Below are 25511 nucleotides of genomic sequence, written 5' to 3' on the forward strand. Positions count from 1 at the left end.
CCCAGTTGCTTCCCGTAGAGGTAGGGTGCAGAGGCTTTGTAGCCACAGCAACAACCAGGCTATTGAAGGAGTTTGTAGTCAGAGGAAAGGCCTTACGACAAGCCATTAGGTTGATGTCAGAAGCTGCTGAGCAAAGTAGCAACTGGCTGTGGTTAAAAAAGGAAGGATCCTAAATGGGTTGCAAAATGACCTAGAGGCGTAAAAGCAGAGGGGAGCACACCTGGGACGCCAGGTGTCGCTGTTGAGCCCTTTGGATGTGTCGTGGGCCGATCAACGAAACACCAAGGAAGGAGGGTGCCCACCTGATGACCCCAGTGAAGTGATTACCCCTACTCCCCACTCAAGATGTCAACAAAGTGCCAATTATTCTAACGGATTGTACTGTCAAGTCCTATACGCTCAACTTTACCTTAATCGAATTTACAACTATAAGCTTGTAATAAAGTTTTCTAATTTGAGTGGTACTGAAAGGTATCCGCAGGAAATTCGAGTGTGCAGCCATGCACCTTTGCATCATTACGTCATATGCTAAAAAGTTGTGAAATTTGGCACACTGATAGAGGCCAGTCTCAACTGTGTCCATAGCAAATTTGGAGTCTCTAACTCAATCCCTCTAGCGCCACCACCTGTCCAAAATTTCACTCATGTTTATTTTCCTGCCATTTTGATTCTTCTGATTTTTCAAACTCCTCCTAGGCCGTTACTCCGATTGTCACAAAAATTGAACCAGAGCATTGCGACCGTGCTGACAAAAAGTTATCAAAACCTTTTTGATAGAACTATCTGTTCTCGAAAACTGCCTAAATGAAATCCACAAAGTTTGCCAAATCAGATTTGAGGCTATAGCTCCACAAAGTTTTATCGTATTTAGACCAAACTTGGTACATGTCATCACAAGCATGACAAGAGGCGACGCAGTGCCACCTACTGGGCTGGAGATACAAAAAATTGGTATTTTTGCTTATAACTTCTGATGGGTTTGTCCAAAAAATTATAAATTTGGTCTCGTTAGATTCGGGGCATCATGCCTAGTCAAATGATATCCAATTTTCCCATATCGGCCATTTTTAATTTTGTGCTAAAATGCTGTATTTTATGAATGCATAAGCGTATTGTTATGAAACTCGGTATGGGTCATCAGCACAATGCCCTGAAGGAGCCTGAGAAGTTTCGGACCAGTGCCACCTAGTGGACAGTTTTTTTCCCCATATGCTTATAACTTTTGATGTGGTTGACTTGTTTTCCGTGGACACATCTAATTTTTCTGTATTATGCAGACCAGAGAAGTAATTTGGCAATATCATAATATAACTTTGTAAAAAAAAAAAAAAAAAAAAAAAGCTTTTGTGCAAATACACATTCAAACATGCAAACCTATAGACTAAACATGTAAATAAACAGCAAGAATGCATTGGAGGTGTTCAGTTCTTCACTGGGAAGGGTGTCATTTAAGCAGCCACTAAAGTATTAATTAACAATTTTTACAACAGAAGTGACTCAATCAAAAACCAGCTTTAGCTCGATAATAATTTTCCTGTTGTCACTGTAAAGCTGTATTGAGACAATATGTATTGTGAAAAGCGCTATATAAATGAAGATGACTTGACTCAATTTGGACTGTTTTGTCTTTTAGACAGAATTTCACATATTACTTTGTTATTGGTAATTACTTTCAGTGTATCAATGTACAACATGTACTGTATATATTTCTTTTATCAATGTATTCTGATTATACATTTCTATTCAATTAAATTTCTATGAACTATACAGGACTTTTATTTTGGTCTGGTGGTGTGATGTCATAAGGCTGCGTCGTGCTCCAGGGTCTGATTTGCCTAAAGAAAGTGGTTTGTGTTTTAAGCATTTAAAGTGTTTACATTTAGTACAAAGCATTCAGTCTATTTTATAGATTTACATGCAGTGTAAAAATAATTGGTTACACTTTACAGAGACTTTAATGGCTATCATTTTTTAATCAATCAGTTTATGGCTTTAAAATTGAAAAAGTGAATGCCAATAATTGTTGAAAGATTACAAAGATATAATGTAAATAAGTCTAATCAATCGTAATGTTAATGTGGAATTTTTAGACTCGAATGTCCACTTTTTTAAAATGAGAAAAACACTACCTTTTATGCGTTTCAATACTGACACAAGAATAAACTCTGCTTTTAAGAACTCGTGCACTTAAAAAAATCATCACTATAGTCACTATTTGCATTTTAATCTAATTTGTATCTGGTGTAAAATGTTTTTTTGTTTGTTTGTTTGTTTTTTCAGTCAAATATTACAGGTTTTCTCTTTAGACAAAATCTCACTCTAGTAGTTTCCTAATATTTTCAGCACATAATTGGACAACATACATTTAAATTAGTTTTTCACCAATACATTAAACTCTTAATTTCTGTCAAGTCTTTTATTATTTGAATATATTCTACGTAAATTTCTATACATTTTAGACAGTAGCGTATGAACAGGACTCTTATTTTGTTGTTGTGTGTGACGTCATAAAGACGCGCCGCGCTCCTGCATCTGTTGTGATTCGACTGAAGAAAGGTTTGTGTTTAAATCATTTAAAGTGTAGAAACAGTTCGTTCACTTTAAAGTTTTACTAGCGATGCAGAATTAATTGTTTATTATTGAATGTAACATATTCATGCTTTTTCTAAAATGTATGTTGTGTGAGTAAAGCGCATCCACACACGAGTAACACAACATTTGTCTCATTTCTCTCTCTTTATCGTGAATCAGTTCATCATAAACATAAATTCAGTCACTGGCAGATAGTGATTGAGAAACAGCTTTTTAAACTCCGAGTCAATTGAATCAAATGATTCACAAAATGATTCGCTGGCATCACGTGCTCGTCAAAACAGTTTTAATGCAACAACGTGCTTAAGGAAAACTTAAACCAATATAAATTTTTGCATGGAAGTGCAGACTATTACATCTGATCAACAAGTAATTAGAAACCAAATATAAGTCATAAATACTTGAACTTTCATTTTAAGTTATTTTATTTTTATTCATATGTAGTGCTAATTTTGAGTGTTTTTGTCATTAAAGTACATTAACTCTGACTGACTCCCTCACCAGTGCGCTGAACACTTTGGTAAAGTTGGTTTTATATTCGCACATTCGGACTTCTGATAAATTCAGACATTCCAATAAATGTGCAATAAATTAATGCTTGCTAATTTTAAGCAGCGACATGATATTGACTACCAACGATTGTCAACTTACAACATTTTTCACAGTCGATCAGAATAGGCAAGTATTGTTTTAATGGCATATTTACTTGTGAATGTCCACTGAATGTCCAATGTAGTGTGATTAACAAGGCTATTGAATACGGATGTCCGAATGTGCGAATATAAAACCAACTTTACCGAAGTTCGCTGAACTAGAGCTGATTGAGACGCACCCAAAGATTTAGTTTATTTTTTTCTTTCTATTAATTATTTTTTATCTTAAGTGCAGAAAAACTCCTGAAGAAGCGACTGAGATCCACGTGACACTATTATAAAGATGGCGTTTATTAAAGAGGAGAGTGAAGACCTGAGAATTGAAGAAACATTCAGAATTAAACAAGAAGAAACTGAGGAACAAACAAAGATAGAGTTTATTAAAGAGGAGATTGAAGACGTGACGATTGAAGAAACATTCACAGTGAAACATGAAGAAACTGAGGAACAAACAGGTTGGTTTCATTCTCAGTCATTTGATACTTATTAAATTGTCCAGCTCTACAGAAATTATATATATTTTTGAAGAATGTCATATGAGTGTCCTAATTAAAGTGGTTTTATGACCAGACAAATACTAATGCTGCCTTTGAGTGAGCCTGAGAAGATCCTACCTCCATGTTGGTCATTCATTATTATTATGTCATGCCATTTGCATTTGTTCTTCATTTAAAGGGCTTTGATGAGCACATAAATCCACCAGTGGGCACTAATTTTATAACAAATTACAAATTATTAGATCATACAAACTGTGGGTGTTTCTTCTCCTGGGGCCTGATTTTAAAAAGTTGCATACGCATATATTGGGCATATCTGGAATTATAAAAAATGAACTAAGCGTAACCCGTATGGACAGTCTAGACTGTGCGCACGCATTTCTTTTACTGGAGTGAGCGAAGTAATGAAGTAAACAGAGTGATTTAAACTCATTTACATCTAATATACACATTTACATTAAATTTGTCATTCCACACTCAAATTACATGAAATCAGTATCCAGAATTTACATTTTGATATGAATTTAAAAAGAAATATTTGTTGTGAATGCGCTGCTTTTGAACACTTTCCCTGTGGCGTGCTGTGTTTTAACGTTTTAACTAGCGAGGATTGCTTGGCGCATATTTCCGCTTGAAATTGTGTTCTCAATAGCAGAACTCATGTTCTGAGAAAACATCTTCATGTGAAAATAAGATGATGCGCTCTTGACTCTAAGCAGATGGCTTAGCAAAATAGTTGGTGTAATAACAGACACTGAATAACTCGCTCGGAGATTGAACCGTCCACTGGCCTGTTTGAATTAAAAGTTCACACAGTACTGTATAACATCTGCTGCACGCAGATGTGCTGTTGGTGTCGTACACAGATGGACAGTTGCCTAATGACAAGCATTTGCGTGGTCTTCCCAATATTATGAAAAATACCAATGTATTTGAAGGATAGCATTTGAAGTAAATGTGCGAGAACCAATGAGGTTCATTCTTACGTTACGCAGCACGTTTGAGCTTCAGCAAGAACCAATGAGGTTCATTCTTACGTTACGCAGCACGTTTGAGCTTCAGCAAGAATAAATGAGGTTCATTCTCATGTTACGCAGCACGTATGAGCTTCAGCAAGAACCAATGAGGTTCATTCTGGTGTTACGCAGCACGTTTGAGCTTCAGCAAGAACCAATGAGGTTCATTCTCGTGTTACGCAGTACGTTTGAGCTTCAGCAAGAACAAATGAGGTTCATTCTCACGTGTTACGCAGCACGTTTGAGCTTCAGCAAGAACAAATGGGGTTCATTCTCATGTTACGCAGCACGTTTGAGCTTCAGCAAGAACCAATGAGGTTCATTCTCATGTGTTACACAGCACGTTTGAGCTTCAGCAAGAACAAATGAGGTTCATTCTCGTGTTATGCAGCACGTTTGAGCTTCAGCAAGAATAAATGAGGTTCATTCTCATGTTACGCTGCACGTATGAGCTTCAGCAAGAACCAATGAGGTTCATTCTGGTGTTACGCAGCACGTTTGAGCTTCCTCAAGAACCAATGAGGTTCATTCTCGTGTTACGCAGCACGTTTGAGCTTCAGCAAGAACCAATGAGGTTCATTCTGGTGTTACGCAGCACGTTTGAGCTTCCTCAGGAAACAATGAGGTTCATTCTCGTGTTACACAGCACGTTTGAGCTTCAGCAAGAACCAATGAGGTTCATTCTCGTGTTACGCAGAACGTTTGAGCTTCAGCAAGAACCAGTGAAGTTCATTCTCGTGTTACGCAGCACGTTTGAGCTTCAGCAAGAACCAGTGAAGTTCATTCTCATGTGTTACGCAGCACGTTTGAGCTTCCTCAAGAACCAGTGAGGTTCATTCTTGTTACGCAGCACGTTTGAGCTTCAGCAAGAACCAATGAGGTTCATTCTCACGTGTTACGCAGCACGTTTGAGCTTCAGCAAGAACAAATGGGGTTCATTCTCATGTTACGCAGCACGTTTGAGCTTCAGCAAGAACCAATGAGGTTCGATCTCATGTGTTACGCAGCACGTCTGAGCTTCAGCAAGAACCAATGAGGTTCATTCTGGTGTTACGCAGCACGTTTGAGTTTCAGCAAGAACCAATGAGGTTCATTCTCATGTTACGCAGCACGTTTGAGCTTCAGCAAGAACAAATGAGGTTCATTCTCGTGTTACGCAGCACGTTTGAGCTTCAGCAAGAACCAATGAGGTTCATTCTGGTGTTACGCAGCACGTTTGAGCTTCAGCAAGAACAAATGAGGTTCATTCTCGTGTTACGCAGCACGTTTGAGCTTCAGCAAGAACCAATGAGGTTCATTCTGGTGTTACGCAGCACGTTTGAGCTTCAGCAAGAACAAATGAGGTTCATTCTCGTGTTACGCAGCACGTTTGAGCTTCAGCAAGAACCAATGAGGTTCATTCTGGTGTTACGCAGCACGTTTGAGTTTCAGCAAGAACCAATGAGGTTCATTCTCATGTTACGCAGCACGTTTGAGCTTCAGCAAGAACAAATGAGGTTCATTCTCATGTTACGCAGCACGTTTGAGCTTCAGCAAGAACAAATGAGGTTCATTCTCGTGTTACACAGCACGTTTGAGCTTCCTTAAGAACCAACGAGGTTCATTCTAGTGAGTCTGAGGTGTGTGTTCAGTCTGAGGTGTAGTCCTTGGGTTGTCTGCAATTTCTCTGAGCATTGCAGGCTCTGATCTTGGGCTGAATTTGCTGAGAAGATTGGTGTCTTTTTTTAATATTTTCCACTTTTGAATGATCTATTTTACTGTAGAATAATGGACTTCAAACTGTTTTGAAATGGCCTTGTATCCCTTCACAGATTGATGGGCAGCAACAATTGCTTCTCTAAAATCATTGCTGATGTCTTTCACCGATATTGTGTTAACACACACCTGAAGTCTCCAGACACTCCACTGCCAGAACTTCTGATTTTCTAGAGTTGATAACACTTGCTGATGATCAGTTAATCAAAGGCATTTGATAAGCAGTGATGAACCAAAAATGAAATCATTTACTCATCATCATTTACTCTCTCTCAAGTTGTTCCAAATCTGTATAATTTGTTTGTGATTGTAGAAAATTGGTCATCAATATTTACAGCAGATTCTAACGATTAAAATGAGTCCAATCCGATGCAACACATAAAACCACACAGGTGCACAGATGCTAACTAAATCTAAAATCTAACTATCACTTTGCATTTCCTCTTAATAAGCTTAATAAATAACTTAATAAAACATGCATAGATTGTAGAAAATGGCACATCATTACTTTCAGTGGATTCTCCCGATTGAGTCCAAGATAAACAAAATGTGTCTGTTACGGGGTTACTCCACGTGAAAGAACGATTTTAAATATGCCCATTAGGGGGCGCCAATGGATGATGAACCAATAAACTACATCTGTTCCAAATGCTGAAACATTTGATTTTTTTTATTTTTATGGGAAATTTGATCCAGATACAGCTCACATATAGAGGAACATCAAGTTCATCAAAGTTATCCTCCTACCTTATTTCCTTTTTATGTTATTGCATGTCAAATATGAAATATATGTAAAAATTTCCCTTGAGCAAGCTTTTATTTTTTGCCTTTATTAGCAGTTTCTCAGCATAAGAATGTCCAATTTAATTGTTTTAATTTAAAAATGCTAAAAGTTCTTTCAAACGATACCAACCTTTTGAATCTCCTTGCTAGAGATTTGAAGTTATGAGTCATTCTTTCTGTGCATGTCACTCAGAAAACAAAACAAAACAAAAAAATTAAAAATGCCTACCTTTGTTCTAAAAGCTGTAACTTTTGATTTCTTCATGTGATCGCCACAAAATTTGATCCAGATGCAGCTCATATATAGAGGAACATCACAGAATGAACTGCTACCATATTTCCTTAATGAGATATTCCCTTTTTTCTGTTTTTCCACATTTTTGGTGTTTATTTTCAAGATTTTAAGATCTGCCTAGGATCCGATTTTTTTTTTTTTTTAAGCCCTGATACAGAAAACCATGGAATTCAATATAATGTCCTAACTTTTTTAATTGACTGTAGGTTAGTGGCCATCCAGAGCAGGTTTGGACACCGCTGGTATAGGAACTAGCATAACATGTTGGTTTTGATGCATTACATACCTAAATGTTTTGGGGCCAGATTTACTAACAGCTTGCACCAGCACAAACCCTCTTTTGGCGTTAAAAAACTACTGTTGGAATTTAAAGTCCCTGTAAAGTCATTTTAAAATATATGTTCTGAGTTTGTCACACCACAGAAAAATGTGTTATTAACCACCCAGGCAAATTTGAATGATTAAAAAAATCTAGAAAGGAAATTAAATAAGTTATCAAAATCGTGAAAAAATAAGCAGTTGTCTCTGCTCTCAAACGCTGGGGGCGTGTCCACTGTCGGCGCTGAAACCACACCCACTAACGAGAGCTGCCGTCTCAACTGACTTGTCTAATGAGTCAAACATAGTGATGCATATAAAAAGAATCATGTTAGAGGATTGCAAAATTTAGTAGAGTTACTGTGGACTACCAACTAATTATAACATAAGCATACAAGGCAACTTAGACTCATTGGTGGGCACGTAACGTTACTGCTGACTGTTGTCACAGATGTCGGCGCCGTAAGACGGGAGGATGAAGGCCAGGATGGGAGAGACTCGGTCCAGCCCCACTTTATGGGTTGTCGTGGGATGGGAGTATGAAGGCCGATGCGGGAGATAGTGAATGAGGCTGAACAGACTAATAACAGTGGATTATCAGTGAATCCCAGTTGTCTCTAATGACAGTTTGTAAAATTATCCGGTGTAAAATGATCACTGCAGAGACTAAATTAATCCACAACGTCTTTGTCATTGTGTTTAGGAAATTTAAATAAGAAGACTGGGCTGTTTTGTATATTATCGCAACCAGGTATAACAATATGCATTGTTAGCTAGCAAAATGTAGGCAATATAACTAACATTAATGACAGTAACTCGAGATAGAGTGGGCAAGCCGCTGTAGCGTTAGGGGCGGCACTATGCTTGGTGGCATCGATATAGTGTTGGGGTGGGGCCATGCTCGTAGGCTCCAGTGCGTCATCGAGCCCCCGTTTTAGCTCCGCCCAAAAAATGTTGAAAAACTGTTTAACGCTTTAACTTCACAATTCAGTACTACATAGTTCACAGTCTTTGAAATCTGTTTCAGCAGCACATTTGCAACATTGGTGTGTTTAGAAACAGTTCTCAAAATTGACTTTACAGGGACTTTAATAAAGATACACAGTGCAAAAGTGAAAACGCAAAACGTATAGGAGGAGAGTATTTGAATAAATCACGCAACGTGATTTACTAATGTTTGTGCTAGTCAATTTACTGATATTTGCATCATTATTTAACACCCCTAAAAAAAGCACGTCTTAACCCATTTTGTGACATGGCTGCAACATTTGCTGCTAGGAGGAGACACCGCAGAGAACAGAGAGCGTGTGGTAGAAATGAGAATATTTTCCACTCGTATTAATTTCTTTGGAATGCAAGCGGAAGATGTTATCCAAACATATGGTTTGCCAAGCCAATGTGTTTGTCATATTACGTGTAACAAGTTGTGACTGTCTACCTGCACCTGACAAGCATCAGCTCTGCTTATTTGTGACTCAACGCTAATTTGCGCTGCTCTTGGAAGATTGCTTTGGTCATTATGTAAAGGATTTGATTGCGTCCATGTTTTTTAATTTGTGCGTCAACAGTAGATCACACGCAAAACTTGCCACTCCCATCTATGCATTTGGGGAAATGTGCTCTGCTGCCAATCTGCCCCATTTAGTAAATCTGGCCCTTGATGTCTGTTGTATTGTGCCATTAAATTGGGAAAAACCTTTGTTTTGTTTTTTCACCTTAGCCCTAATGGCAATGAAAGAGGAGACAGAAGAACTTAATGAAATTGAAGAGAAAGATCAACATGAGAATCTTCATGATTTCATAACTGGAGAAAAACCTTTTCGGTGTTCGCAGACTGAAAAGACTTCCACGCAGAAAAAAGCTCAAAAGAGTTTCAGTCAACAAAGAAACCTTAAAGACCGCACAGGAAAGAGTTCTTTCACCTGCCAACTCTGTGGAAAAAATTACAATCATAAAACAAGTCTTAACAGGCACATGAAAATTCACACTGGAGAAAAGCCTTACATATGCCAGCAGTGTGGGGAGAGTTTTGCTCAACGTGTAAACCTTAAATTCCACATGAGAATTCACAGTGGAGAGAGTCCCTTCACCTGCCTAGACTGTGGAAAAGGTTTCAACAAAAAAGGACACCTTAATCGCCACACAAAAATTCACACTGGGGAGAAGCCTTACACCTGCCAACAGTGTGGAAAAAGTTTCACTTATAAAGGAAGCCTTAACTGGCACATGACTATTCACACTGGAGAAAAGCCTTACGCATGCCCTCAGTGTGGAAAAAGTTTCTATCAACATGGAAACCTTAAAGTCCACATGAGAATTCACAGTGGGGAGAACCCTTTTACCTGCCAACCATGTGGAAAAAGTTTTAATCGTAAAGAAAGTCTTGACAGGCATATACGAATTCACACTGGAGAGAAGCCTTACAGATGCCAACATTGTGGAAAAAGTTTCCATCAACTTGGAAACCTTACAGTCCACATGAGAGTTCACACTAAAATGAGTCCATTCCCCTGCCAACAGTGTGGACAAGGTTTCAATCATAAAATAAGTCTTAACAGGCACATGAGAATTCATACTGGAGAAAAGCCTTACACATGCCATCAGTGTGGGGAGAGTTTTGCTCATCATGTAAAGCTTAAAATTCACATGAGAATTCACCCTGGAAAGAAGCCTTACACATGCCATCAGTGTGGTGAGAGTTTTGCTCATCATGTAAACCTTAAAGTCCACATGAAAATACACAATGGAGAGAGTCCCTTCACCTGCCAACACTGTGGAAAATGTTTCAATCATAAGACAAATCTTAAAAGGCACATGAGAATTCACACCGGAGAGAAGCCTTACTCATGCCAACAGTGTGGGAAAAGATTCACACATAAAGGAAGCCTTAACTGGCACATGGCTATTCACTCTGAAGAAAAGTCACACACATGCCCTCAGTGTGGAAAAAGTTTCCATCAACATGGAAACCTTAAAGCTCATATGCTGATTCACACTGGGGAGACCCCTTTCACCTGCCAACAGTGTGGAAGAAGTTTCAATCGTAAAGAAAGTCTTGACAGACATGTACGAATTCACACTGGAGAGAAGCCTTACACATGCCAACAGTGTGGAAAAGGTTTCCATCAGCGTGGAACCCTTACAGTCCACATGAGAGTTCACACAGGGGAGACCCCTTTTACCTGCCAACAGTGTGGACAGTTTTTCAATCGTAAGGAAAGCCTGAACAGGCACATGAGTATTCATACTGGAGAAAAGCCTTACACATGCCAACAAAGTGTGGAAGAAGTTTCACTCAAACAGGAAACTTTAACAGGTACACAAGAATTCCCACCAGATAAAAGCCTTACATCTGCCAACAGTGTTTAGAGAGTTTTGCTCAACATGGAAACCTTGAAACCCACATGAAAATTCACACTGAGGAGAGCCCTTTTACCTGCCAACACTGGAAAAAGTTTCAACAGAAATGGACATCATAGGGTGTACTCACACTATACACTCTGAACCGTGTCTGAGCATGTTTGACCCCCAAAGCCTGGTTTGTTTGATTAGTGTGATTGCTCTATACCGGGCACGGTTCGCTGAACTGTCCCTGACCCGCTTGGAAGAGGTGGGCCAGAGCATGGTTCAGTTGGACTCAAGTGTGGTACACATGCAGTGTGAAGCACAGAACAGCTACTACTCTTGTGTGTGTTACTGTCATTGTTATGTTGGCAAATATCTTTATTACTACTTGGTTTTTAAACTATTGACCGATAGTGTGTGTAAATGTGCTTTTATCGTCGGATACCGATTATTGGGTGATATATCAGTGCATCTCTAACAGTAATGGTAATGAGCTCACAAAAGAATGACTGTACATCTCTCTCTTTTTATACAGAGAATATTTGTTTGTTTTGAATTAGATCATTTAAAATTAGATACTTAAATGTTTCTATAGATATATTGGTCATGTCTGTTTTTTGTTTTGTTTTTTTCTTCATTTTTGTGACATGGAATTGTATGTGGACACAAATAAAAGTGATTCTTTACAGTTCCAAATGATGTATTGCCTTTATCTGTATGACTAAAATGACAAGAGTATTTTAAGTCCCAAAGGGTAAAGTCTCTAGTATCCGCTTATTCCTGCATTTTGTTCTTCTTTGGATTTAACTACACAGCATACATATATATATATGTATATATATATATATATGTTCTGATTTTTTTTTTTTTTTTCACCATTTAATGAGAAAAGTGACAGCGACGGGTTGAAACCATTCCTCTGATGTTGGGCGATATATATTCTGTTGTAGCAATCCTAAGACACTGATCAAGATGCACACTAGACAGTTTCTATCTTCTATTTTATATCTTGGTTCTTGATGACGTTCATTATAGAAAACAATAACTCACAGATGTAAGTGGATGGGAACATTGAAAGAAGGAACATTGCAATAATTCTGCTGTTCTTGAATTTAGCTTGAGAAACCACTTTTGTCCAAAAGTCATTCACACTGTCCTCCTTGTGTTGCTCTCTGAGCAATTCAGACTGTCATTTCCAAAATGCAAAGATGCTTCATCTGAGGATGAAACCAGGCATTTGGCCTCAGCAATCCATTGCCCATCTGCTGGGACTGAAAATGGATGTCTTAGGAAGAGAAGGAGTTCACTTGACAGGTTAAAGCTCTCAAATCACTCCTTGAAATTCTCTGCCAGTCTCGTCACAAAGTTGTGCATTAAAGGGTCCTCTCGCATCTGGTGCGAGAGGACCCTGGTTTCTTGCAATGCTGATACAAATATGGAAAGTGCAGCTTTCTCCCTTGAAGATCACGCTCAAAAAGCATCAACAGCTTCATACATGTCGGGAATAGTGTGGTTCTTGCCTTGTAAAAAGGTTCATTTTGAAGTTCATATTCTCTCTAGCACACGAGCCTTGCTCAGCCATCAGACATCGTGTCATGCCAAAGATCATGCCGTTCTGCACACATTTCCGTCAGCAAGGCTTTAAAAGGGCAATGTTGCAGACCAGAACTCACGTGAATACAGTTTACCAGCCTCATCACAGTATCCATTAAGTCTTTAATTTTTCCAGATAATTTGGCGCACAACACTGATTTATGAATTATGCAGTGAAATGCTACAAGTTTTGGGTTGACAGCAGTCAGGCCTCAGTAATGTCCAACCATTGACAGAGCCCGGTCAATGACAACTGACACAACTTTTCTTTAATCCAATCCATTCTCTTCAAAGAATTGCATCAGTTCGTTAAAAATGATTTATCCATTTGCGCATCCCTGCGTTGGTAAACAAAGCAGCTCTTCGCAGAAAACATTCCAGTAAAATTCTTATTTTGGTCATACTTCCAAAACTACAACCTCATTCTACAAACTACTAACAACATTTCTTTCAAATTTCAAAAATATTGTTATTTAGAGCATTTATTTGCAAAAAATGACAACTGCTCAAAATAACAATTAAGAAATAAAAAGATGCCATGTTTTCAGACATTGAATAACACAAAGAAAATTACTATAACTTCCACAGGGAACAAATCAGTCAGTCGCATTATTGCTGTGCGACTTTATGCCACTCCTGGCAAAACAAATTCAAGCAGCTTGGCTTTATTTAACAGCTTCTGGCCCTCTTGCTTAAATTGCAAAGGTTTCAGTTGGGTTCAGTTGGGTTCAGTTGGGTTCTTGCAACTTTACAGTGATAACAGGAAAACAATTTTAGCTGCACAGCAACTCTAGAAGAAAATGGTATCATTGACCAGCTTAAGTAAATTCAGAGTTGAATCACATTTCACCTCACAAGATACAGGGAACATATGACAAGAGACTCTAGATCTGGGACACTGAATCTGTGAGGTACCAAACCTTTTTACAGCCTCGATGAGTGGTCTGCCTATAATTTATGAGTATGTAGTAACCCACTGCCATAGATAAAGAAAATACATTTACTATAACTTCCAGCTGTATCCAAAATTGTATATCTTAATCTCTTAAGACAGTACACTATATTGGGTATCTGCTAGTGAGCATGTAGATCTAGTTTAAAAAAACACAAGTTCAAAGCCAGTTAAGGCAAACTGATTAGTGATGGAGAGATGGCACACTATTATAAAGATGGTGTTTATTAAAAAGGAGAGTGAAAATATGAAGATTGAAGAAACATTTAGAGTGAAACATCAAGATAATGAGGAACAAACATGTTGGGTTTCTTTCATTTGATCCTTAAATTGTCCTTAAATCCTTGATACTTAAATTTAAATGTCCAACTCTACAGAGATTAAAGATATTTTTTGAAGAATGTCATATAAGTGTCCTAAATAAAGTGGTTTTATTTGACCTGGAGCAGGTTGCCTCATGTGGACAGACACATTGAGATCACATGACCAGACAAAAGATGTGTTCAACTTTAAGCTGTGTCACATAGACTGATCTGTCCATGACATTAAAGTACCGCAAGAGCAGATGGTTCCAAATGCTTTGTAAACACTCTCACGGTGTTTTGATGTCATAGACGCGTATCACATTTATCAAAATAGCTTTATTGACCATCATCTGGCATATACAAAAAAACAAAACATTTAAACTAAATGTCAATTAAAATCCACAAATGACCGATCACTGCGAAGATCCAATGGAAAATGGAAGAAGTGAATTAACGGTGGCGTCAGACAACTGAGGATATTCATCACACTCAACCAAAACAAAGGCAGAGAGCAAGAGCTATAGAGGTTTCACAATCTGGCATTGCTCTTTTTAAAGGGTTAGTTCACCCAAAAATGATTTCCTTCCCTTCCTTATCATTTATTACTCACCCTCATGTTGTTCTACACCTGTAAGGCCTTCGTTCATCTTTGGAACACAAATGAAGATATTTTTGATTAAATGCAATGGCTCAGGGAAGCCTCTATAGACAGCAATGACACTGAACTTCTCAAGATCCACAAAGGTACTCAAAACATATTTAAAACAGTTTGTGTGAGTACAGTGATACAAAATACTTTAATATTATAAAGTGACGAGAGAACTTTTTGTGCACCAAAAAAACAAAATAATGACTTTTCAATGATATCTAGAGATGGCCGATTTCAAAACACTGCTTTGAATGTTTTGTTTCAAATGAGTGATTTAGAGCTCCAAAGTCACGTGACTTCAGCAGTTTGGCACTCGATCCAAATCAAAGCAATGTTTTGAAATTGGCCATCACTAGATATCATTAAAAAGTATTTTCAGTGGCATTGCTGTCTATAGAGGTCTCATTGAGCCATCGGATTTCATCAAAATATCTTAATTTTTGTTCCGAAGATGATGAGGGTTTTACGGGTGTAGAACAACATGAGGGTGAGTAATAATTATTTTCATTTTTGGGTGAACTAGCCCTTTAATTCAAATAACTGCTCCTCCATGTCAACTGAAAGGTCTTTTCCTCTGCAAATGAAGAGATCTCTGACCCAAGCAAATGAACTCAAAAATCCTCAGAGAAATAAGAGTTTAATTGTTGTTTTAGTCCTTCAACATATTGAAGGACAGATGGGGCACTGTCTTGCAAAGTTTAGCAGCAAACACACCTGTACCAGCTAATGTCTTCAGGTAACTTCAGAAACCGGCAGGTGTATAGGGGCTAGTTGGAGAAAAACTCTCTAGGACAGTGGCCTTGCAGGAGGTTTGGACACCCATAGTATAAGATCTAGCATATATGTTGTTGGTTATTGCATTAAATATCTTAATGTTTTGTTGTCTGTTGCTTTGTGCAATTACACTGGGGTTAACTTTTATTTGGGCTTGCTTTTTTCACCTTAGACCAAATGACGCAGAAAGAGGAGAAGGAAGCATCTTTTAAATGCTCACAGACTGAAAAGAGTTTCAGTCAAAAAAGAAACCTTGAAGTCCACATGAGAATTCACACTGGAGAGAAGCCTAACGGATCCCCTCAGTGTGCAAAGAGTTTCAATCAAGATGAAAGCCTTAAATTCCAAACGAGAATTAAAACTGGAAAGAGTCCCTTCACCTGCCAACACTGTGGAAACAGTTTCACTCATAAAGGAAGCCTTAACAGGCACTTGAGGATTCACACTGGAGAGAAGCCTTACACATGCCCTCAGTGTGGAAAGAGTTTCAGTCAACATAAAAACCTTAAAGCCCACATGAGTATTCACCCTGGAGAAAAGCCTTTCACATGCCCTCCGTGTGGAAAGACTTTTGATCAATATAGAAACTTTAAAGTACACATGAGAGTTCACACTGGAGAGAAGCATTACACCTGCCAACAGTGTGGAAAAAGTTTCAACAGAAAAGGAAACCTTAATTTCCACATGAGAATTCACACTGGAGAGAGCCTTTTCATCTGCCAACAGTGTGGAATAAGTTTCACTCAGAAAGGAAGCCTTAACAGGCACATGAGAATTCATACCGGAGAAAAGCCTTATATATGCCATCAGTGTGGAAGAAGTTTCAACAGAAAAGGAAACCTTAATTTCCACATGAAAGTTCACACTGGAGAGAGCCCTTTCACCTGCCAACAGTGTGGAAAAGGTTTCACTCAGAAAGGAAGCCTTAACAGGCACATGAGAATTCACACCAGAGAAAAGCCTTACGGATGCCAACAGTGTGGAGCGAGTTTTGCTCATCATGGAAGCCTTAAAGTCCACATGAGAATTCACACTGGAGAGAAGCCTTACACATGCATTCATTGTGAAAAGAGTTTCGAACAACATGGAAACCTTAAGGCCCACATGAGAGTTCACACTGGAGAGAAGCCTTACAAATGCCTTCAGTGTGGAAAGAGTTTCACTCAAAAAGGACAACTTGAAGTACACAAGAGGAATCACTTGAGAGAGAACTTTTAAATGTCATTGGTGTGGAATGAGTTTTGCAGGCAGAAACACCTTAGGATTCATGTTATAACTGGGAAGGGAAGGAAAGCCTTTCATGTGCAATCACTGTAAAGACTTCCAGATACAAAGCATATCTTGAGCACCGTCGTCTTGTGTTGAGCAGCTTAATACCTGAATCACATCTTGCAACATTGACACTGGTATCTGAACTGAATAAAATCAACAATGAACTGAATAACTACCTTGCTTTCTTTTGTGGAACTGTTTACATCTGAATTTACCTTGTTTCAAATTGATGAATGTCACACTGTTATTGATCTAAAATGACTTGAGCTAAATAATGACACCATTGTCTTTTAGGGTGTACTCACACTAGGCATTCTGAACCGTGCCCAAGCACATTTGACCCCCAAAGCCTGGTTCGTTTGCTCCGTACCGTGCCCGGGTGAGGTTCGTTTAATGCATTCAGTTCATTCCTATGGAAGTTGAGCATCATGCTCAGGGGTGCATTGTGGAATTGTGAAGCTCGACTTCCATAGTAATGAATTGAAAATGCTCGCTCTGCTCCGCCCGCACCACGCCAGTGAACACCTACCGTTACTGTATAATCTGAATTGTCTCCATAGCTAAGTCGCTACCTCTCCTCCCTCTCTTATGCACTTCACAAGATCGCCATTACCCCAAATTTTAAAATCTGCCTAGTTCTAGGACATTTCCCACAACCCATTGTGGGAAATGTAATGGTGATAATGGTGTCATCCCACCATCAGCAGTTGTCCCGGTTGACATCTCTACAAAGGAACTCATCAGATTTCTAATTGTTTACATTGATGACATCTTGGTATTTAACCTAGTTTGGAGGAATGCATCGAGCATGTCCATGCAATCCTCAAACGACTCATAAATCTTCAACTGTACGCAAAGGCTGAGAAATTTGAGTTTCAACTGGAAAAGCCACCTTTGAGGAATGACGTCACTAGTTGGAGGGACTGATCATCACAACCTTGTGGTCAGCCAAAAGCCTCAACTTAGCTAGGTGGGTGCTCTTTTTCACTAGATTAGTTTTTTTTTTTTTTATTACCTACAGTCTGGTCAAAGAACTGATGCTCTTTCGCATTCATGATTCTCTTGATTTAAACTCTGTAATGGACTCTCAGGAGCAGAATCGTCCACTCTCTGTGAAAGTAGGCCCCTTGATAGAGCAAATTATGGAGGAGATTGAGCAGGCACTGCTTCACAATCCAGCTCTAGCTTATTGCCCTCCTGGCGAGATTTATGTACCTCCTACTCTCCGAGTGTGAGTACTTCAATGAGTGACCATCTACACAGGGTGTCTGTGGATCCTTAAAAAGTCTTCATATGTCTTGAATATGTTTCAGTAAAACTGTCTTAAATACATGTTTATTTTCAGTCTTTGCTTTCTGAAATCTTAAAACTATGTCAGTGTGTTGTGTCAGGACTGCACCCAATACAGTTCTCATGGAAGCAGGCTTTCTTTACATATGTTACGGTCCTGTGCTGGAGTGCTTTTGAGAGCCACCAGAGGGCACTCCCCTGTACATTGCCATTTTCATGACTAATCAGACTAATCAGCCATGATTGTCTACAGCTGTTTCTTGTTACCTCATCAGTCTCACCCTTTTTAAACCCTGGGCCATTCTTTCTTACTAATCAGTCTTACTAATGTTTATATTGCTTCCCTGGCATTGGTTTTCCAGTTTTCTAAGTTTCGTCTATCATTTTCCCTTGTTCAGTTTGCCTGTGTTCTGGATATCATTGTTTGGACTGCTCACTCTGTGTTTGACCATTTTCCTGTTTTTGGACTTGATTGTGGATTATTCCTAATAAATACTGTGTTTGGATCCTCAACCTTTGTGTAAAAAAAGTATTAAATCCAGCAGTATCTTAATGTGTTTTATTAATTAATCTAATTATTAAAGTAATTATATAAAATATTTTGCAAAAGCACTACAAATCTGCTGCTACTTTGCCTTTTATGTTAATCAAAACCAGTCTGTCCAGCCATCTACGATTCCCCACATTGTAAAGTTTCTTTGTACATATACTCACCTGTTTCCTGCCATATTGGTCTGTGCTGCAAAATAAAGAACCTGTTACTGCATTTCTCTGTGACAGGCACGTGTCTCTGCAACATTTCAGCTGTACATTAAGTATAAATGGTTGATAGATTAATAAACACAGTGAAGGCCATGTATGTTTATGCTGAAATATAACTGAATAAGGGTGTGTGATGTGTTTTGAGCTGGTTTGCGCGATTCTGTTTCATGCTTCAGAATCTCTATTAAAGGAACATTTTGTATTTAAACAATAAATACATTTTATTTTTACTTTAATACATAGTAGTTAAACACACCTAATATAAAGTGGGACCTTGTTTTGTAATATAGTGTTAAAACTATTGTATAAAACACAAGACATCAGAATTGTAATACAAAATCTAAAAATACATGATGTTTTGACAGTGTATAGAGACTTAGCTTCAAACAAAAGCTTTTTTTTCTATGGCTTATAGCTATATTTTTTTTTTAATCATCAAACAGTTTATGACTTTACAATTGAAAAAGTGACCCAAATAATGTCAATAACTGTTGAAAGATTACAAAGGTATAATGAAAATAAATTTGATCAATCATAATGTTTAGACATTTTATACCTATTTTCAGAAATTTTGAATTAACTTTATATGCCCACTTTTAAAATGAGAAAAAACACTAACTTGTATGTGTTTCAGTACTGACAAATGAACCCTGCTTCATGAACTTGTACACTTAAAAAAAAAATAATAATAATCATTTATCACTATTTGAATTTAAATCTAATTTATATCTGGTCTAAAATGGTTTCTTCACCCCAACATTACAGGGTTTTTTTTTTATTATTTTTTCTAGACAAAATCTCACTCTAGTAGTATATTTTCAGCACATAACTGGACAATATATATTTAAATTAGTTTTTCACCAATACATTAAACTCTGAATTTCTGTCCACTCTTTTATTATTCGTATATATTGTTCAATGTAAATTTCTATACATTTTAGACAGCAGCATGTGAACAGGACTCTTATTTTGGTGTGGTGAAGTGACGTCATAAGGATGCGCCGCGCTCCTGCATCTGTTGTGATTCGGCTGAAGAAAGGTTTGTGTTCAAAGTGTATAAACCGTTCATTTAACTTTTACAAGCGATGTAGAATTAATTGTTTATTATTGAATGTAACATATTAATGCTTTATCTAAAGTGTATGTTGTGTGAGTAAAGCGCATCCACACACGAGGAACACAACAGTTGTCTCATTTCTCTCTCTTTATCGTGAATCAGTTCATCAGAAACATGAATTCAGTCACTGGCAAATAGTGATGGAAGTGAAATTTTATTCTAATGGCAATGAAAATGACCTATTAGTTGCCATTAGAATTAAATTACTGACCCTAAACATACAAGCTTGATAAAAGTGCTCATTTTAGAGGAAAATTTCAGATGGCACTGAATCTGAAGTCTTCAAATCATTAAATCCTAAATATAAGTCATAAGTACCTAAATGTGAACTCTCATTATAAATTGCATTATTTTATTAATTTATAGTTTTAAGTGTTTTTTGTCTAATCAGGTCATTAAAGTCCACTCACTTTGACTGGCTCCCTCACGAGTGCACTAAACTACTGAACTAGAGCTGATTAAGACGCACCCAGAGATTTAGTTGTTTTTTTGTTTTTTTATCTGTTAATTATTCTCATTTTAAACAGGACACGGTGTGATACCGAAATACTAGTGAAGCGACTGAGATCCACATGACACCCTATTATAAAGATGGCGTTTATTAAAGAGGAGATTGAAGACATGAAGATTGTGTTTATTAAAGAGGAGAGTGAAGATGTGAAGATTGAAGAAACATTCAGAGTGAAACAAGAAGAAACTGAAGAACAAACAGGTTGGTTTCATTCTCAAGAGCCGAGAATTTGATTATTATTAAAATGTCCAGTTCTTCAGAAATGAAAGATATTTCTGAAGTATGTCATGAGTGTCCTACTTAAAGTGGTTTTATTTGACATAGAGCGGGTTAACGCATGTGTACATGTTGAGATCACATGACCAGACAAATACTAATGTTGCCTTCGAGTGAACCTGAGAAGATCCTACCTTTATGTGGTCATTCATTGTTATTACGTCATGGATTAAATTAAGAAAAAATTATAATTAATACAGAAATTGTCTAAACAAAATCATTCTCTTGTGTAACATTAAATCCAATATTTCTGAATGGAAAACAATGAATTTCTATAAATTAATTATGCGACAATATATAAAAAAAAAGGCAAATCTTGAAATGTGAGTGATCAGTTTTACATTTGGTAGAGTTACTTCTGCTGTCTGCGTTTGTTCTTCATTTAAAGGGCTTTGATGAGCAAATAAAACCACCAGTGGGCACTAATTTTATAACAAACTGTTTAAATCAAAGACACAAACTGTGGACTAAAAAATCATTTATTGTGACTTTCACATCTCCTATCAAGCTCGGTAAATGTAGCATCAGTGGCGGCTGGTGCTAACATTTTTTTGGGGGGGCAAAAAAAAAAAAAAAAAAAAGAATTGGAGATGCAGAATGGGCTAATTGTTAAATAATGTGATGTGAAGTATCACTACTATTTATCTAAAACATGGGAAATTCAGTATTTAAAGCATGCCATAGGGCTGGGCGTTATGGCCAAAAAATCATATCTCTATTTTTGGGCTGAATGGCGATGTATAATCTTGGTATTTTGTACATTTTTCTATTTGAACAACAACAATAAAAAAATCTGTTTTTTTGTTTTTTGTTTTTTTTTTAATTTCACATCCTGCCCAATATTTTCCTTCAAACAATGTTCATACTGAAGGCTATGAAAACAAACATGGATGTAATCATGTAGTCTATGTTATATTATGCACAAAAAAAATTCAAATTACATGAGGCCTACATTCTAACATTGTGACACTGCAATCTAAAAACAAAATAATGCTTTTTAAAGCAGAAGTTACATTCACTAAACTAAAAATTAATAATTATTCTGTGTTTTTTTAATTTTAGTCTATTCTGATTACCCTACAATAGTCACTTTACAGTTACTGCCTTTATAAAAATACACTTAGTTGTAGGTTCGAAATTCTACATATGGCACATTTATGTTCGCAAACAAAAAACAAATAATCAACAACAAGTATTTTAGCTAAATGTATAATTAGTCAGAATTATTGCACTCTGTCTGTTTGGCGCGCATGCGCCCGGTGGCGCTCGTTCACTTAAGTTTGTGCTTCCACTCCTGTCTCCTGGACAGCAAAATGGAAATATTTTCTCGACTTTCTAACATTTACAGATGGAGAAAATGTATGTGAAATTTAAGTTATGCACTGAGGAAATTATTGGATGTCACTTTAGCTTAAAGATTATAAATAGAGACGTTTCCACCAATCGCTGCACATGTTAAGGTTACGTATGATGACGAAAGCACGTTAGCCCTCCTGGAACCAATAGAGAATGCATTGCAGTGCCTGCAGTTTGAAAAAAAAGTTTTTTGAATGGAAGTCTATGGGAGCACTCGGGGCAATTCTCGAAAAATCGCCCAAAAAGCAGCAGTACTCCACAGAACGTGACTCAATGCTGATTGGACTATAGCCTATATCCAGAGGCAGAACAAAACAGCCTAGCAGTGACAGCTAGCGTAACACTGTGGTTGAAAAAAATCCGCCCCTTTCTCACTTTGGTGGTGCGCCGCACTATTACCCTAATGAAGAAACCGCCCCTGTGTTGCATCATATGTTGATCTTAGATGTGTGTTTCTTCTTCTGTGGCCTGATGTATACAAGTTGCGAACGCACAAAACAGCTGCATGCAGGTGTGCTGTCATTCACAGACAGACAGTAGCTTAATAACCATTTTTGTTGTCTTTCAAATATTATGAAAAATACCAATGTATTTGAAGGATAGAAACATGCGAGAACCAATAAGGTTCATTCTCGTGTGTTAGCCAGCACTTTGGAGCTTCTGCAATACCAATTAGGTTCATTCTTGTATGTTACGCAGCATGTTTGAGCTTCAGAAACAATTAATGAGGTTCATTCTTGTATGTCAAGCATGTACAGTTGAGCTGTTTGTTTGCTGATTAATGTTAATAAGCGATTTAAAAGCCTAAATTCAGTATGTTCATCATATAAAGTGATTGTTTCTCTTCTGACTAAATCGCACAATTCATATGGATTGGTCTGACCATTTACAAACAGTTTCAGTTGCTTTGGATTATTTTTGCACAATTAATCAATCGGCAACTAATTGTTAACATCCCTAATTGAGATTTTTTAATCAAGGGTTTAACTGCCATCTTAAAGGTTTTTGGGACATGACCTAAAGAAAGTTAAGAGTTAACAATATTGTGAAGAGCAGCATTTCTCAACTCTGGCCCTCAAGGTCCCCTTTTCTGCAACCTTGATGAAACTCATCTGCTTGTAGCTTTCAAAAAATACATTAAGACCTTGATTAGCATGTACAGGTTTGTTTGATTAGGGTTGGAGCAAAACTCTAAAAGAAAGGGATTTTAAGGGCCAGAGTTGAGTACTTTAGAAACTTCTGGCAGGTGTATTTGGGCAAGTAGGAAAGTGGCCCATAGTTTGGACACCTCTGGTTTAGAATTTAGCATACATGTTGTTGGTTTTGATGCATTGCATACCTAATGTCTGTATTGTGCCATTAAATTGGGGATAACTTTTATTTGTTTTTGTTCACTTTAGCTCTAATGGCAATGAAAACGGAGGAAGAAGAACTCAATGAAATTGAAGAGAAAGATCAATATGAGAATTTTCACAATTTCATAACTGGAGAAAAACCTTTTAGATGTTTGCAGACTGAAAAGACCTCCACACGAAAAAAAGCTCAAAAGAGTTTCAATCAACAAGGAAACTTTAAAGACTACACAGGAGAGAAGCCTTTCACCTGCCAACAGTGTGGGAAAAGTTTTGCTCAACATGGAAACCTTAAAGTTCACATGCGATTGCACACTGGAGAGAACTCTTACACATGCCCTCAGTGTGGAAAGAGATTTGCTCAACATGGAAACTTTAAAGTCCACATGAGGATTCACACTGGGGAGACCCCTTTCACCTGCCAACACTGTGGAAAAGGTTTCACTCGTAAAGTAAGTCTTAACAGGCACATAAGAATTCACACTGGAGAAAAGCCTTACACATGCCCTCAGTGTGGAATAAGTTTCACTCTAAAAGGAAATTTTACCACGCATATGAGAATTCATGTTGGAGAAAAGCCTTACGCATGCCAACAGTGTGGAGAGCGTTTTGCTCAACATGTAAACCTTAAAGTCCACATGAGAATACACACTGGAGAAAAGCCTTACACATGCCATCAGTGTGGTGAGAGTTTTGCTCAACATGTTAACCTTAAAGTCCATATGAGAATGCACACAGGAGAGAGTCCCTTCACCTGCCAACACTGTGGAAAAAGTTTCAACAAAAAAGCACAACTTAATTGCCACATGAGAATTCACACTGGGGAGAAGCCTTATACCTGCCAGCAGTGTGGAAAATGTTTCACCCATAAGGGAAGCCTTAACTGGCACATGACTGTTCACACTGGAGAAAAGCCTTTCACATGCCCTCAGTGTGGAAGAGTTTTGCTCAACATGGAAACCTTAAAGCCCATATGATAACTCACAGTGGGGAGAGCCCTTTTACCTGTCCAACAATGTGGAAAACGTTTCAATCATAAAGGAAGCCTTAACAGGCACATGAGAATTCATACTGGAGAAAAGCCTTATACATGCCAACAGTGTGGGAAAAGTTTCCATCAACATGGAAACCTTACAGTCCACATGAGAATTCATACTAAAAAGAGTCCATTCACCTGTCAACAGTGTGGACAAAGTTTCAACCGTAAAGGAAGCCTTAACAGGCACATGAGAATTCACACTGGAGAAAAGATTTACACATGCCAACAAAGTGTGGAAGACGTTTTACTCAAAAAGGAAACTTTAACAGGCACATGAGAATTGACACCAGATAAAAGCCTTACACCCTCCAACAGTGTTTAGAGAGTTTTACTTAACCATCCATTTAAGGCCACATGAGAATTCACACTGATTATAAATTCACACTAGCCATTATAAAGCTTTGGAGCATCAGGATGATTATTAACTGTGTTCGTCTGAAAGAAGAAAGTCATACAGCTTAGATGGCTTGAGGGTGATTAAATCATAGGATAATTTTCCTTTTAATGTGAACTAATCCTTTAAAAGGAATAGTTCACCCCAAATGGAAGTTCTGTAATCATTTTCTCATCCTCAAGTTGTTCCAAACTTTCTTTGTTCTGCTGAACACATATTATAGGATAGATATTTTGAAGAAGGATGTACAAACAGTTGTAGGGTACCATTGACTTCCATAGTATGGAAACAAAATTCTGTATAAATCAATGGTACTCCACAACTGTTTGTACATCCTTGAACATTCTTCAAAATATCTTCCTTTGTGTTCAGCAGAATAAAGAAATTTATAGAGGTTTGGAACAACTTGAGGGTGAGTAAATGATGACAGAAGTTTAATTTTTGGGTGAACTTACTAGCACATGAGTATTCACACTTGAGAAAAAGCTTACACACTAGAAAGAGCCCCTTCACTTGACAACAGTATGGAAATGTTTCAAAACCCCCTGTGATGAAAATCAAGTTATTAATGTTGTTTTTGTCTGTGGTGTTTTTAATATGCGTTAAGACAAACCA

The 25511-nt window shown here is 37.6% G+C and overlaps 3 protein-coding genes across 4 annotated transcripts; all 3 read left to right on the plus strand.

Moving 5' to 3' along the window:
• The first annotated feature begins 2453 nt into the window (after positions 1-2453).
• On the plus strand, positions 2454-16968 carry LOC125245125 (zinc finger protein OZF-like). Its single transcript, XM_048155596.1, has 3 exons — positions 2454-2556; positions 3481-3700; positions 15700-16968. The coding sequence occupies exons 2-3, from the start codon at positions 3529-3531 to the stop codon at positions 16743-16745; spliced, it is 1218 nt and encodes a 405-aa protein (XP_048011553.1). The 5' UTR covers positions 2454-2556; positions 3481-3528; the 3' UTR covers positions 16746-16968.
• LOC125245130 (gastrula zinc finger protein XlCGF8.2DB-like) lies at positions 2491-25040 on the plus strand. 2 transcript variants are annotated; one of them, XM_048155606.1, is made up of 3 exons: positions 2491-2556; positions 20496-20680; positions 23512-24455. In XM_048155606.1, exons 2-3 carry the CDS (start codon positions 20560-20562, stop codon positions 24438-24440), a joined length of 1050 nt encoding a protein of 349 aa, XP_048011563.1. In that variant the 5' UTR covers positions 2491-2556; positions 20496-20559; the 3' UTR covers positions 24441-24455. The 2 variants fall into 2 exon arrangements, with proteins under 2 accessions (XP_048011563.1, XP_048011564.1); XM_048155607.1 differs by lacking the exon at positions 2491-2556 and adding an exon at positions 19765-19890 and having other exon boundaries at positions 23512-25040.
• Positions 3645-14752, plus strand: LOC125245120 (zinc finger protein OZF-like). The gene is made up of 2 exons (XM_048155586.1): positions 3645-3700; positions 9630-14752. The coding sequence occupies exon 2, from the start codon at positions 9635-9637 to the stop codon at positions 11276-11278; it is 1644 nt and encodes a 547-aa protein (XP_048011543.1). The 5' UTR covers positions 3645-3700; positions 9630-9634; the 3' UTR covers positions 11279-14752.
• Positions 25041-25511: the final 471 nt, after the last annotated feature.

Source organism: Megalobrama amblycephala, linkage group LG14 (genome assembly GCF_018812025.1).
Source record: "Megalobrama amblycephala isolate DHTTF-2021 linkage group LG14, ASM1881202v1, whole genome shotgun sequence".
NCBI classification, from domain to species: domain Eukaryota; kingdom Metazoa; phylum Chordata; class Actinopteri; order Cypriniformes; family Xenocyprididae; genus Megalobrama; species Megalobrama amblycephala.

Coding starts and splice junctions, on each gene's coding strand:
- LOC125245130 (XM_048155606.1), top strand. CDS start 20,560: ATGGCGTTTATTAAAGAGGAGATTGAAGACATGAAGATTGTGTTTATT. Junction 20,681..23,511: donor AGAAACTGAAGAACAAACAG/GTTGGTTTCATT, acceptor TGTTCACTTTAG/CTCTAATGGCAATGAAAACG.
- LOC125245125 (XM_048155596.1), top strand. CDS start 3,529: ATGGCGTTTATTAAAGAGGAGAGTGAAGACCTGAGAATTGAAGAAACA. Junction 3,701..15,699: donor AGAAACTGAGGAACAAACAG/GTTGGTTTCATT, acceptor TTTTCACCTTAG/ACCAAATGACGCAGAAAGAG.
- LOC125245120 (XM_048155586.1), top strand. CDS start 9,635: ATGGCAATGAAAGAGGAGACAGAAGAACTTAATGAAATTGAAGAGAAA.